General features: G+C 41.9%; 1 protein-coding gene across 7 annotated transcripts in view; it reads left to right on the top strand.

Moving 5' to 3' along the window:
- Positions 1-13,748, top strand: part of LOC311262499 (uncharacterized protein) — a 39,217-nt gene extending 25,469 nt beyond the window's left edge. For all 7 annotated transcript variants that reach the window (XM_084361925.1, XM_084361922.1, XM_084361921.1 and 4 more), the window contains 10 exons: positions 3,604-3,744; positions 4,184-4,372; positions 4,507-4,690; positions 5,047-5,159; positions 5,365-5,544; positions 5,710-5,879; positions 6,361-6,613; positions 7,097-7,431; positions 7,831-9,789; positions 11,892-13,748. In XM_084361925.1, coding sequence (XP_084218051.1) covers positions 3,604-3,744; positions 4,184-4,372; positions 4,507-4,690; positions 5,047-5,159; positions 5,365-5,544; positions 5,710-5,879; positions 6,361-6,613; positions 7,097-7,431; positions 7,831-9,789; positions 11,892-12,156 — 3,789 coding nt within the window. In that variant the 3' untranslated portion in view covers positions 12,157-13,748. The remainder of the gene's footprint in view (positions 1-3,603; positions 3,745-4,183; positions 4,373-4,506; positions 4,691-5,046; positions 5,160-5,364; positions 5,545-5,709; positions 5,880-6,360; positions 6,614-7,096; positions 7,432-7,830; positions 9,790-11,891) is intronic.
- Positions 13,749-15,543: the final 1,795 nt, after the last annotated feature.

The following is a 15,543-nucleotide window of genomic DNA, read 5'->3' as shown; positions in this document are numbered from 1 at the left end:
TCCACTGGTCCACAGTTGGTGGCGATACCAAACCAAGAAATATATTGATGTGCCATCAGAAATAGACACGAAAGGAGGACTTTAAACTTTGTTTAATATCGTGATGTTCTAACTGTTTCATTATGGTCCTCGTAATGTCCTCTTAAACTTTTTCAAAGGTGATACTTGAGACGCTTGATGCAACAAGAGAGGCAATGCATCAGTCATGACACTAACGTAAATGCAAATGATGCAATTTTTAAGAATATTTAAAATAAATCAACTGGAAATAATATGTTATTGCAATGACATCATTTCGGCAATATTGTGCCGGCCGCCAGAGTGTCAGTTTGGAAATACTGGGCCACAGGACCTTGGCTGAACAGCACTCACAAAACAGGCTCGGGATAAGATTTTGTCACGTTTGGCCTTCTTCGGTACGTCTTTGGTTTGGATTGGTCCTTCAGTCAGAGAGCTGCGACAGTTTGTGGTGAGATAACATCACTTGAAAATGAAAAATGCTTGTGACTTGTACAGATCATTCAGCAGCAGAATGGGAAACGGGTACTGAAGCTGCGTCATCGCTTTAAGAACCAAACAGTCAAGACCAACGTCATCTTAACAGGTCAACAAGATCATCCTGTCCCAAAGGATTTGAGAAGTGCGCCTTTTCCTTTGCCTCGTTTTGGAGGACCCAACTTCTGTGGCATTTGTTGTTTACAATATCTCAAAATCTTGCATGTGGATCATTCATGACCTTCTGTATCATTTTTGGACAAGGAGAGGCAGGATCATCGTCCAGTGCTCTGATGGACACACTTTCCTATCCAGACATTCCTGCACTGGGGGACTTTCAGACATACTGTAATCACATCTGAGGAGCATCTCTACGCTTTATGCAGATTTTAATGGACTTCCATGAAGTCCACTTCACTGGGCAATGTTCAGATTAAAATATAAGATTACCCAGTTTCGATGTGGAAGTTTATTTTTATAGTTTGTGTTGATGTTGCACACAGATTGCCAGTAAGAATCCTGCTGAGAACCATTCAGGAAAACACTCAGTTTTCAGGGTCAGGAGTTTGTGATTGGAGTCAGGTCGCAATTTTCATCTCATTTTATCTCCTTGTGCCCCGATTGCCTTTAAAACTTGGTGTCCACTGGCAGCACGACAGCATCTTTATATTAAACTTTCCTCAAGGTATTATGGGATTAAGGGAAGCCCCCAGCCACGAGATCAGTGGTGAAAAATTTCCATTTGGAAGGCTTAACTGTCACTGTTCTGGAGGTCCGTAATTGGACACCACCACTAAGCCAACGATGAAAACTCAATCAGAGGGATGAGGGGTGAGCTCGAGGGTAAAAAGAAGACGTGAGATGCAGAATGACTAAGACTCTCTGGACTTGTTTGTGTCCACACTGCTGAGTCACCTGAAGGGAATATACATCAGTGTGTTGCTGGATGATGATGAGCTGTTTTTTTTTTTTTTTTAATTTGACTTGTTGCTGAGGAGTGCTTCTATTCTTGTTCACGTGTGGTTTGTTTATTCTCACAACAGACATTCAGAGTATTTTTGGTTCTCATTAAGGATCCCTAAAGACACAGTACTTGATCACAGAGTCCGCCAGCTGTAGATATAAAAAGAAAAAAGATATTTGAATTAAGTTTGTGTGCAAAGTGTTCAGTGTGGTTGATAATGTATTCTGTGGTACTACGTGGGTCATTTTATTTTACTTCATGGTCATCTTCCTGGCAGCTCATGGCATGTTGGGGTATTTCATGGTACATTCTTATCATCTCTTGGATATAATGCTTTGCGCTCTCCTTGGGTAGGCTACCTCAGGGTTATCTCTTTGTGTTATGTCCTACTACATCCTTGAAGTTGTGGGTCATATTCATGATAGCTTGTTTTTTTTGTATGACATACACTGGTCCTTCATGGACCATTCAGCACAATACCATGGAGTACTTCATGAAGCTGTGAGATAGCTCTTGATGGACTTGATGATAATCTCTTTGGGGTCCAAATGGCCCTCAGGGGTAGTTCATAGTTCATTTGGGGTACTTCCTGGTACATTCGGATTGTTCAACCTGCGTAGGTTTTTTGTTATTCTAGTGCCGCAAACGCTGGCTCAACCGGGTATCATCAGAAAATTTAACCAACAACCTTCTGGAGGTTCTTTGTGGTACTGTTGGATAGCTCTGGTGTACTCAATGGTAATCTGGGGTAGTATGTTGTACTTCATGTTCTTCTGGGGTACCTACTTACTTCATTGTACTCTGTCAGATACTTTGTGGTATTTCCTAGTGCCAATCTTTATCTATCAATCTTAGGAGTACTTGATAATACTTGAACTCTGAGGTCAACTATGTGAGGTACTTTTTAGTTGTTAGGGTAAGTTCATTGCACTTTTTGGTGCACTTCGATGTTAAAGTATGGACTTCTCTTACAGGGTCTTGGTCCTTGGGGGTAGCCCAATTTACTTGATACTTTGGGTTATTTTCCAGTACTTGTAATCTTTTGGGGTGCTTCAGGATCCTCTGAGGTCTTTGATGAACGTCTGGGATAGTTTATGTTACATTGTTGTACTTCCTGGTAGTTCATGGTAATCTCTCTGAGGTACTCTCATGGTACTCAGCATTATTTTATAGTGATGAACTCATTGTATTACCTCCTGGTAGTTATGAGTAATCTCCCATGTAGTTAACCTGTGTTATTTTTAGCACTCGCTCTTGCTCAATCTGGGGTTTCCCCAGGTGGCTCTTGGATCAACAACCTCCCCCTCCCTCCTCTTCAGTGTTAGAAAACAGTTCATCCTCCTCAGCCTCTGATTTTAACTCCTTCATCCGTTCATTGAATTGACAGCGTTGTTTCTCTCTACTTAACTCTCTCTCTCAGCTGTCCTCAGCTAACAGATGAGCCATCTGATACCGCTGTACCTCCTGTTAGAGGCAGAAATGTCCCTCTGGATTTAAACCCTCCTGCTCTAAAAATAAACGTATCAAAGCTCCGTCTGCAGGCAGTCGTAACGACGGCAAGTTGAACTACACGCAGCAGGACAAGCTTTGGCCAAGGATGAGATAAATGATGTAGACAATAAGAAATAATGTAACAAACATATTTTTTAGCCCTGCTAGTAGCCCTGGTTGGCAATGTCTGAAATATCTCACCAACTATCTGATGGTTTGCTATGAAATTTTCTGTAGACATTCATGAACCCAGAGAATATATCCTGGTGAATTTGGTGATTCCATGACTTTTCCTGTAGCGCCACCAGCAGGTTGATGTTTTTGGTTTTTATTTGGATAGTAATGTCTTTAGTTTTACAAGTATTCGATCACAGACCAAAGTAGTAATATCCCCCAGTCATTACAGTTCATCCTGAGGGGAATATAAGTGTCACCTTTGCCAATATTTTGACATTTTAATGATGAATCAATTAAAAAATAATCTGACTCATTAACATTGAATTATTTGCTAGTTGACCCCATATGATCGGCCAGTGGGAGTCCTTCTGTCAACATAAGACTCTTTTTTGCAGTTGGATTCATGATGTGTAAACACGGACCGTCGTTATGTAAAATCAGCTGTTGGACTGATTTTCTGATGATTCATATTTCAGCTTCGTGACTCCTTTAAGGAGCTGAAGAAGCGCTTCAGTAACCTGAAGTTTAACTACCTGAAGAGAAACGACAGGACCAGGAACATGAAGGCCGTCAGGAACCAGCTGCAGCAGGTGGAGCTGTACGAGGAGAAGCTGCAGGTGAGTCCAACTCCTGATCTGATCCTCTGATTAAACACCAGGAGCAAGATATTTTTCATTTGTCATTTATCTCACTTCCAAGCAATTTTCTGAAATTGTGTCATGATAAAATGTGAATCAGTGCAACAGGACTCGAACTAGGGGTGTTTTTATGTAAACTCTTGTTGGATTAGAGATCTGTAAATGTGAGTGGCAGCTGGATGTGAATGATTTGTCCACAGTAGAAGAACAAATGGGTTTCACGAGTTTCAGCTCATGTTTCTTTGTGCACCAATTACAGTATATGGTTACATAAAACCAGGTGGATGAAAACCTACCTGACTCCTACAACTCTTATATGACTGTCCGTGTCTTTTTAACAAATTAAATGGAACATAAACATCTCAAATTTAGTAGTTGAGGAGACAGAGGGAGGTCAGTCATGTTCTGTCTGATCCAGGCACTTAGGAAACGTCTGCAGGGTGTGACGGCCCGGCTGGGGTCAGAGGTCAAAGACGGGGGCGTGGCCCGGGAGGCAGAGGACGCCATCAACGAGCTGCAGAGACAGATGGGAGATTTTGAGCGAAATGTCAGCGAGCACCAAAAAACGCTGGATATGACCCGCAGACTGCAGCAAGCCATGGAGGAGGTGACGAAAACTGATTATATTACTTTCTTTTACTTGTATTATTATTTCGTGGGGTTTTTTTGTTAGTAGTATAATAATAAAAGTGTGTAAACTTATCATTTGTTTTACCTTCACATGTTGTTTTGTATGAGCAGTATCAGTTCTGGTGCGAGGAGGCGAGTGCAACGATCGCTCGAGTCGGGAAGTTTTCCTCAGAGTGTCGCAGCACAGAAGCCGTCTCTGTTCTCTACCGGCAGTTTGAGAAGTTCGTCTGGCCGACGGTTCCTCAGCAGGAGGAGAGGATCAGTCAGATCGCTGAGCTCGCTGTCAGACTGCACGGTGAGCAACAGCAGATTGATTTTTGTCTGATGTATCCTCTCAGTCATGTTCCAGATTTGTCACTTCCACTGGATATAAATTAACATTGCTGATTATAGAAAGGTTGATATACTATTTGCCATAGTTTGTTTGATTTTTACCCCTTTTAGCTAACTATTTTAACCAGTTATCCGTTACCTTCTGATTCAAGATTTAATTTATTGTCATTTCCTTGTGTTCTCGCGTACATAAAAAAACAAAACGCTGTTCCTACAAGCCACAGCTGTGCGACAGAAGAAAAAGACACCAATAAAGATCTAAAATATTATAGACAAGCTGTGTGTATGTACCCATGTGTGTGTCTGTGTGGGTTTTAGGGGTGGAGGAGGGGCAGCGGTACATTGAGAAGACGGTCAGTAAACACTCAGAGATGGTGGAGTCCATCAGAGAGCTGAGTGACAGACTGATGGAGCTGGAGGCCAAACTAAAGGTATCACAACACAAACACACATAAACAAACACACACTGGTACAACTTTAACATAACAAGCAGGACTCCAACACATGTTTGAAGTTCATCAAGGATACACACAATCCATTTGAGCTGGTAACAGTGAATGTAAACATTTTTTTTACAAGAAAACTGTAGTGACCTCACCTTGTTGACCAACACTAGTATCACTGTGGTGTTTTCAGCGAGAGAGTCTCAAAAAACAGCAGAATGAAGGAGAGAAAGAGAAAGAGGGAGAAGAGACGGAGCGAAGGAGAGAGGATGTGACCGAAGAGAAAGACGAAGAGAAAGAGAAGAAGGAAAACAGAAAGATGAAAAAGAAGGAGCTGAGGGATAACCGCAGCACGCAGGAGGCGGCTGACATGGTAAAAAAGATAATCACACAAACTTCTTGGTTTAAAAACATATAAATTAACTATATAAAACTAAAAACAAGTTTAATTCATATTTTCATCAGACTACTGATAATGTGAAGCCTGATAAAAAAACATTAGATATCAGAGATGTTAACTCATCTCATCTGCTTTCAGTACGAGCTGAAGGAGACAGGCCACACCCCCGAACTGACCGCCGAGCATGATGGGAAGGAGGTTCCTGTGAAGAGGCAGAGTGCAGCCAATAGGAAGCCTCCATTAAAGAAGAGCCGCAGTCTGGAGTCAGACAGACAGATGGACAGACAGACCATCATCTCAGAGAGCAGGTACACTGGTACAATGAAGATGGGTGCTGATGTTCCTGCTCCGCAGAGGATCAACCCATTGATTTGAGTCCATAATCTAAGTTTCTGGAAATGGCAAAAATTTAAAGGAAGTCACAAATGTGAACCTGATGATGGTGCTCAAAAAAAGTCAGGTGGTCACCAAAGTTAATCCTCCGGGGAAAAGGAACATCTGTACCAATTCATCTAGTAGACGCTGAAATATATCAAAAGATAAGTGAAATATTTGACTTGTTAGATTGAATGTTTAATGTAAATCCACTGGGTCCGATGGATTTCTGTGAAAAATACATGGTTAATAAAAACTGTGAGATATTAATCACTTTATACAGACTAGAAAATGAACAGTGAGTTAGAAGAAATAGCATAAAAGGTGCATGCCCTTACTGGACTTTTCTTTGGATTAAAGCAAATGAAGTAATTTAATATAACATTCAACATGTTGTTTATTTCTATGCCACAGGCAGCAGATGTACGGTGAGAGGTTCACCTCGACTCACACCTTCAGCATCTCCTGCTCACCAGTGGAGGCCAATCGACGGATCCACGCCATACACAGCCAATTACAGCATGTCTCCACTGATCCTCAGGCCACACCCCCTCCCACTGTGATTGGTCCATTGTTCTCTGACATTCAGAGGGAGTTTCAGAGGAAGGAGACGCAGGGAACAGGACAGGAAAGGGTCTTCGCTGCCAGTGAATCAACATTGCTTCAGGTTGAGTACCACAGAGTTATTGTCATACATGGTGTCCTCCAAGGGTCAATTTTAGAGCCTCTTTTGTTTTCCATTCACATGCTGCTTCCAGGCATCATATTTCAAAAACACTGCTGGAATTTTCATGTCTATGCTGAAGATACACTACTGTATAATCCTGTTAAATCTGATGACACTTTAATATGTAAACCACATCAGGTTAAGAGCTGTATGGCAACTAAATGATTCAGAGTCTAATCTTCGACAGATCTTTTGCAATCCCAACCTGGTTGTTTATTATCCAATATTAAGGAGTCTGAACGAGTAATATTTAAAATTCCAGGGTTTTAAAATCATGCATCTTTTATCTAATGTTAAATCTTAAGAAAAAAGAAGAAAAAGAAATGTAACTATCTGTACAAACATCCTTGTCCCTGTTTCTGTAAGCCGTACGTAGACACACCAGTGATTATTTTGCCTAATAGTCAATTCTTTTTTACCCAGGATGCATCTGCAGGAGGCCTGTCAGAGGTGGAGCTACAACAACAGGAAGTAATGACTGAGGATTATTTCTCCAATGACGAATACGACTGTGCATCACCTGACGACATTTCCCTGCCACCACTGGCAGAGACACCAGAGTCCAACATGGTTCCATCAGATATTGAGGAGGGCTTCTGTTTCAGTTCCCACAGCGTCCACATCAGCCAGTACAGCCACCAGTGCCGTGCCCAGTCAGAGCACAGTGGGACTGGTCCTGGTGCAGTCCGACAACAGAGAGAGTCCAGCCAAACAGAGAATTGTCCGACTCCTCCAGCCAGCCTTCACAGCAGTACCAGGTCTGTATTACAGTCCCATCAGAACAAAACAACATTCCTTCGTAGGTTATTATGATCTTGGGTGATAAGGCCTAATTTGTTGTTAGTGTCCTAGATTATCCCAAAAAGCGTCGGATGGGGTTGATGACAGGACTTTGTGTGAGCCCGTCATTTATCTTCCACATCAAATTGTGAAAACCCGAGAGAAAACCCACCATTTTGTCAACCACTGGTTTGGGAACTACCACTTTAAAGCCTCAATGCCAAAAGTGCCAAGAAATTGCAAAAAATAAATAAATAAGTCAGTGGCCTCATCTAAACCCTGAAAGCGACAGCAGTTCATTGTCATGGGCTGTAGCTGACTATTCCCTCAGAAGGCCATCCAAATATAAGAGTTTGTTCCTATTGTGTGTGTTTCAGGTTCAGATCAGAGTCCAGCTCGTTTGGCCAGAGTCCAATGACAGTTCCTGCTCCAGGCCTGCTCACCAGCACTCTGTGCACCATCCTAAGGACTGATGAGACCAGCAGAGCCGGCGCCCCCGAGACCGCTGACCTCTCCTTGGACAGCCCTGAACTGAGCCTCTCCTCTGGATCTCACCTAGTTCACAAGAACAACACTCCAGAAAGTTGTTCCAAGGACAACAATGCCCCTGAAACGAAGACCCTCTCACAAACTGAACACTTATTAAAGCAGAACAACAGTCAGTATAATCAGCCACAGAGGAGGACAGGTGCCCAGGCTCAGATCACCCAAAATGTTGTATCCACAGGTGAGACCTTACCACAGACTGCAGAGCACAATCAAAGCCACACCCTTCCCCAGTCCAACAATTGTCCTCAGCTCTTCAGTGATCCAGAGCCGGATCTCCACAGGGACAAGACCCATACACAAGACACAAGGTCCCTCAAATGCAGCACTACTTTATCACAGCCATTGTCTGACTCTGAGAGTGGCCTCCATCAGGACCTAAAATCCTCCCAAAGTAGGGAGGGAACACTCCCAGTCTCCAAACCTCAAAAGAACAGTCTCACCAACACTAACACCAGTACAATCACTCAGCAGACCATTTACTTCCAGTCCGCCCATTCAGGCAGTCATCGCATCTTGACAGAGGCTAGTTGCAGCCTCAGTACACCCCAAGAAAGCTCTTTATCTGTTGCATTCCCCCAGGCCACAGACTCTGTTCCATCCTGTGCCACTTGCCCACAAATCATCCCTCAGGACAGTCATTTGTCAAAGGCTTACCGTAATTCCAGAAGTGGTCTTAATCAGGAAGTACCCTCCTCACAAACCAGCCAAGAAACATCCTTGATCTCTGTGCCCCAAAACAGCAGCCTAACCACAGCCTCTACTGTCACCCTACAAACTCTGTACTGTCAGTCCTCTGCTCCAAAAAGTCATCACACCTTGCCACAGGCTAGAAGCAATCTCAGGTCAACCCAAGAAAGCTCCTTATCCCAGACTGAGACCCTGCCAAAGATGGATTCAGTCGCCCAGGCCCAAGACAGGATTCAAGACACTGGGTCCCTCAAATCTTCTGCAACATGCCTGCAAAACTTCCCTCAAGACAGCAATCTTCCAAAGGCTTACCCGGGTTCCAGGAGTGGCCTTGATGAGGATGTAACTTCCTCGAAAACCAGCAAAGAAATGCCATCAGTCTCGATGCCCCAAAGCAGCGGCCAAACCGCAGCCACTGTTGTTACCCAACAAACCATTAACTGTCAGTCCTCCCCTCCAAACAGTCATTGCAGTATTTCACAGGCTCGCAGAAATCTCATGCCACAGCAAGGAAGCCCCTTATCCCAGGGTAGTGAAGGTCAACCTGAGGCCCACGCCCCCATTCTTCCAGACCCAAACAGCTTCAGCAACGTTAGTATATCAAACAGTACCATCACCAGCAGTAATAGATTCAGCAGCAAGCAGAGCCACCAGACAGTCTACTCCCTCCATGAGTCCTTGACCTCCGACAGTACCCAGCAGTGTGTGCATGACCCTGGCATGATCCCCAGCAGCCCTGCCAAGCCCACTGCTCCCCCTCAGCCAGAACCTCAGACCCAAGCTTTGGCTCAGCAGGCTAATCTGCATGTCACTCCCCTCTCCTCTCCACCTCATCTACTAACTCCAGACCAAGACCCAAACATTTGTCAGCCCATGGCCATCCGAGAGGAGATCAGGCTTACTCCTCAGATCCAAGGGCCCTCCCTTCCTGCACCTCCTACTCCTTCCCAGGCCCAGGCAGAGTCTCTTCCCCAGGGAAAAGCCTCTAAACCGGGCCCTCCCTGCATCACCAGGCCCCTGTCTAGAGCCACCGTCATGGAGGGCTCTCCAGTGACGCTAGAGGTGGAGGTGACGGGACACCCAGAGCCCACGCTCACCTGGTGGGTAGCTTATAACCAGCTCCACAATAACACACAAGCTGAATGAGATAATAACTACACAACTCACTTTGAGACAACCGTTACACCTGCATTAACATGAGCCCTGCAGCTGGATCAATAGCTGTGTCCCACTATCCAATTTGTCTCCATCGTATCTACAAGATCAGGAGCTACTGAAATCTTGCAGCTGCTATCAAAATACATTTTCCTCGACCCTTATTTGAAGCTAACCCCGTAACGGACAAAAATTAAGATTAAGGCATTCTATGAAATATCCAGAAATATGCTGCTTTTCTTTGTTGAAGACTACATTTTACTGCTCCTGCACAATGTTTTGTACTCCATCTTGAGCTCTTTCTTACGAGTGACAAATTTACTAAGGCCCATGCTAATGCAGGTGTAATGGATTGAGACATCTGCCTTGTATTCATCCACATACTCTAAGTGCTGTATCGTAGGCAGCTGGACTTGTTTCAGTTTGTTGAAGACGTTTCACCTCTCATCCAAGAGGTTTCTTCAGTTCTAACTAACTGGAGTCTCTCAAAGGACACAACCCCACAGGGTTAAAGCCTGCAGCTCCCCTCCAGTTAGTTAGAACTGAAGAAACCTCTTGGATGAGAGGTGAAACGTCTTCAACAAACTGAAACATGTCCAGTTGTCTGCGATACAGCACTTAGAATTACCATGACCCGGATGACTGAGAACCTTCAGCAACACTCATCCACACAGTAACACTTCAGTTTAATGAACTTTAATAAACACACAACCATCATGTAAGTCTAATGTAAAGTGTCAGGTAGACATAATGCCTTTTCCATTACTTCTGCCGGCCTGGCTTTACTCTGTTTAACTCGGCACGTCAGACCAGCGTGGCAGGGATTTGCATTTCCATGACAACAGGGGTTACCTGCTTGAAGGTGTGTCTTTGACTGATGATGTACTTGGCTTGTGTAGTGGTCAGAGGAGGGACTGTAAACGCTCTTCTTCCCCACAGCACTATTGAAAACAGCCGCTGACAAAGCTCCATAACTTCAGTAGTTGCTTCATTTCCTATAAAGTCTTCACAGTAAAACTCCTCCATTATTTAGTTATTGAAAAGTTTTTTATTATGAAGCAGCACAATTAGGAAATGTTGGGTTTTCACCAGCAGTAACTGTACACAACTCCTGAAAAAGCTGAAAGTGAACGTGATGACACAGAAACACACAGTAGATGTAGACACTGGTGGGCTGTCCCAGGTTGGCCACGGTGGGGAGACGTCATTACAGCCTGCTTGAAGGGCGGAGCAGGCGCACTCTGCACCTTCTCCGGAGCAGGTCCATCCAAAGCTCAGATTGGCTCAACTCGGTGCGATTAAACTGGTGATGGAAATGCAAATTGACTCTGTCACCAAAAGCGATATTTGAAAAGCCCCATATTTCTAGCCAGTACAAGCATAATTGGAAAGAAACGGATAGTTATTATTATATTTGCTAACAAGCTATATAGCCACACTTTTGAGAAGAAGTTGCAGTAATTAGCTAGCAGGATACTTATATCCAGTGGTACTTAATTGGTTTGATTGATTGTTTTCAGCATGTAACCCCCAATTTCATCAACATACTGTAGAGAACCTGCGTGTCAAACAAGCTCATTGATTGATCCAGATTCAAAATATTAAGTATAAAGACAGCTGCTTATCGTTGACATATCCAGGCGCATCAAGAGGTGACTGGTTTTCAGGTTTAAATGTATTTTGTTTAATGATTAATAACTAATTAACATAAGTTTGCTAGTTAACAGTGTGTTCTGTGATTCCTGTTATAGGCTCTTTTGTTTTTGAGCGCACATTAACAGAAGAAAGGCAGTGATGCTAACATATAACACTGAAATACAAACTGCTGCATGAAAAAGGCAAAGTAAAGGTTGAATTTTACACGTCACAGCATCTAACTGCCACATCGTTCATAAAACCTGCAACTCTTTTGTTTGGCTGTCTGGTGACGCAGTCAGGGATCCTGCAACATCATAGATATTTATTGTATCAGGGGCCCATCATGTATGTTCCTTGCCTAGAGTGAGGTTGTGTGCTGTCTGACCTGCTCTCATCATGGTCGCTTTAGGTTTAAAGATGGAGAGGTGTCAGCCACCGGCCCGAGCCGAGAGCTGGCCTGCGTGGACAGGAAACACTTCCTGTTTGTCCCAGAGGCGTCGGACTCAGACGGCGAGTTGTACCAGGCCCGGGCTGAGAACCATCACGACGCAGTTGTTTCCAGCGGTGATAAGTGGCTGGTGGCCGAAGTGTTTGACATCATCAGTGAGGACTGGCAGACTTGGTTTGGTACACTGTGTGTTCTGCTGTGGCTGCTCTACCTGATAGTACTCTGATTACTCCTTTTCCACTACAGGAACCTGACAACCTGTAACCTGGAGCTTTTTATTACCAGAACTTAGGAGAACCTGTCAGACTTTGGTTCATGGTTTCGTCTTGTGTTTCCACTGTGTGTTACAACCAGAACATTTTAGGTGTGTATTTAAGAGGCAACGCCGAGACAAATGTGTGATCTGTGTGCACTGTTTGGTAGGCGAAAGCAGTCGTGGGACAGAAAAAATGGAAAAAGTGTGCCGAGATTAAACATCATTATCATTAAATAAATACTCACAGTCTGACAGAATGGATCGGAGAGTGAAAGTGACTCCAAACCAGGTCCCAGCAACTGACCAGCTCTCCAGATCCAGCTGAGTCCAGGTCGGCCGCTGGTCCTTTGAGAGAAAATAAAGTATGACAATGTTGTCACACTGCATGTAGTTATGTAGCATAATATCTCACTACTGGAAAGTTTTAAAAATAAATGCAACCTGTTGTTTTTCCATCCTCACTGACACCCAAACTTCAGTTCATCTCTAAACTGCTCGGAGGACAGTGGAAACGAGCAGAACCAGTGTCGGTGGCTTCAACTGAAGTTATGGGTCATTCGTTACCTGTAGTGGAAAAGGCCTATAACACACACACACACACACACACACACACACACACACAGTTCAATTCAGAGGGCACACGAGTTTTGTAGGGTTGTTATATTCACATGTGTTTGAAACATATGTATTGAAAATATAAATGATATAAGGGTAGAAATGTTGCATATAATGATTTTAAAATAAGTCTGTTTCATTAAATCAAATTAAACGGTGAACGTTTGGAGAATTTCAGGACTTAAAACTGGACAGGAGGTTAGAAAGAGTTTGAAGTATTCAGTTTAATCTCTGTGTTTCCTGTTTATGATCTTCTGATGAGTGTTACATTTAGTTAAATCTAAATAGATTTTGCATCCAACCTGCAGTTAAAGCAGCTGAAATAATGTGAGTAGCATTTAAAGATGAAGCTGATGAAGATGAAGCTTTAACATTTCCTACTTGTCCACAAATGGAAGCTCATTTCTACCTGGATGGAAACAGAATCACCATCACAATCATAGTAGGAGTTAAAGATCTGGTCTAAGTCAATCTTCAGATCATCTAAATTATGTAATTTATAATGATGGAAAATCAATTAAATTATAATTATAAAAAAAAGTTGAATTGGCAAACTGTCATTTTTGACTTGAAATAAAAAAAAATTTAATGTCTCATAGTTTTGACTTCTAATTAAGTAAACACTTAATTAAATTGTTTCTTGGTAGATATGAGCTTCCATATAAGCCTTAGTGGATCAATGCTTTTATTCTGAAAATCCTCCCTGTCTGGCACCAGAAGAAGGTAAATGATTTAGTCAGAGTTAAACTTGTGTAAAAACTGAAGTTATTGACTGAATCATGTTCAAGATCAAGCCAGTCTACAGAGTTCTGATAACATGTCAGCATGTGTCAAATATATAAATCTGTATTTATCTCTACCTTTCTTCAGTAGAATATAATATTGGATGTTTGTGCTGTGTATAATTCATCATCACATGTAAAACACAAATAAACACGTTTTTATCCCATTAATCGTCTCAGTGTCTCGATTTAATTCAGAGGAATTCTTCAGTTCTGTCGACTTTTGTGCACAGTTAACAGGATTATTGATTATTATGTGTGAATGTTTAGATTTACAGCTCTTCCTTGGTGGTGTTTTCAATAAAGCCTTCAACTTCAACAGAGAAATAAGGGCAGTTCAGCATTAATGCTGCTTCAATAGAAAATTTCAGTCTCCTTCAATTCTACCGTGAAAAAGTAAGCAGACAAAAGTTTTTTGTTTTTTTTTGTGGTTTAAAGAATAATGTCAAAATCCCTCATTTTAATGGAGCTTGCTTTAATTAAGAGACTTAACGTGTGTTGTTGGTAAAATGGAGGATTTTGTTTCAGATCCTGCTTTGATTTGTTTGATTTTCATCTGGGCTCTCACTCTGTTTCTTTAAAATAAAGGAATCCAACATGTGTCCACTGTCCAGTTCTGACAAATTCATACAATTGACTTTGTGTTAGTAAGACACTTTTAGAGTATCAGTTTGGGAGCAGGTTAATATGGTTATTTCTCTAACAGTGATTAATCACCATGGGTACTTCAGGGTAACACTGTAGAGTAGCTCAACTAGTTTGAGAAAACAGAAATTCTGATTTAATACAAGGCAAGACGGTACTGGTGAGAAAAGGGTACATTTTTTGAATATACTGTACATATCCATGAAACTTTCCTGGTTGATTACTCACATCTATTATTTTTTGTTTTTATATTCTGAAATGTAAAGAGAGGGACATTTAGACATCTATTTTTATCACTCCAAACATCGCAAAATACTGTAACAGTCATTTAAAAAGAGAAAAAAAAAAACAACTTTCTCCATGTTTTGAGAAATAATATTCTCTATAAATCTGGATGTATAAATCTAATATATGAGCCCCTCTGTAAAAACCCTCAGGATGTAGAGAGGATGACATCTGTAAGGTTCGGTGTATGTGAGAGCTGCTGAAGTGGAGATTTCTGACTCAGAGTCTGAGAAAAAACTCATTTTTAGAAAATAGCCTTTAATAATATGCATTGTAAGATTCCTTACATTTTTAGACAAAAATATGTGAATAGGGTAAAATTTTAACTGATAGATTTCACTATGAAACTTCTCATTGATTAATTACATTTTTTGTGTAAATGTGCAAATGAGGCTATCTAAATGAAATATGCAATAATTTCATACATGTCCAGAACAGACATCTGAACTAAAATAAACATTTCCTCTACAGTAGTCTGAAAGAAAACATGTTACAGATGCAAAATAGCCCAAAATCTAAGAGTTTGTTAGAAAGTTATGTTATGGATCAATGGCTGAAATAAAATGTCTTTGAGTAATGCTGAATTAATTTGGTGAATTGAGCCTTTACTGCATCATTTTGAGTCGCCGTGAATGTTATCTTATTTTGAAGGACGGAAGTGGGTCAGGGTACCCGGATGTTCTGACAGCAGTGATGGCCGCTGGCAGACTCAGGAACAACCTGCGTCACTGCAGGTGATTTATCCTCCTTTAACAGCTCCAGCAGGACAAAGCCAAAGTAAATGATTAAAGCTTTACACGGTCAGGAAGGTAAGAAGTCAGACTTCACTTTCACACCGTTACATTAACTCTAAACATTAAACATTACATTTATTTGTGTGGTTAAATTGAAATATAATTATGAATGTTCGCATAAACAATGTCCGTTTATGTCAATTAAAGTAAAACTTGGTGAAAACAGTTTTCATGAATAGGATAAGAAGCATCATTAAAACATCATTAAATTAACTGTAAACGATGCGCCATCTTTA

This window comes from Pagrus pagrus (assembly GCF_965226575.1).
Source record: "Pagrus pagrus genome assembly, chromosome: 9".
Lineage (NCBI taxonomy): Eukaryota > Metazoa > Chordata > Actinopteri > Spariformes > Sparidae > Pagrus > Pagrus pagrus.
Note: the sequence above shows the minus strand (reverse complement) of the source record. Positions and strands in the feature narration are given on the sequence as shown.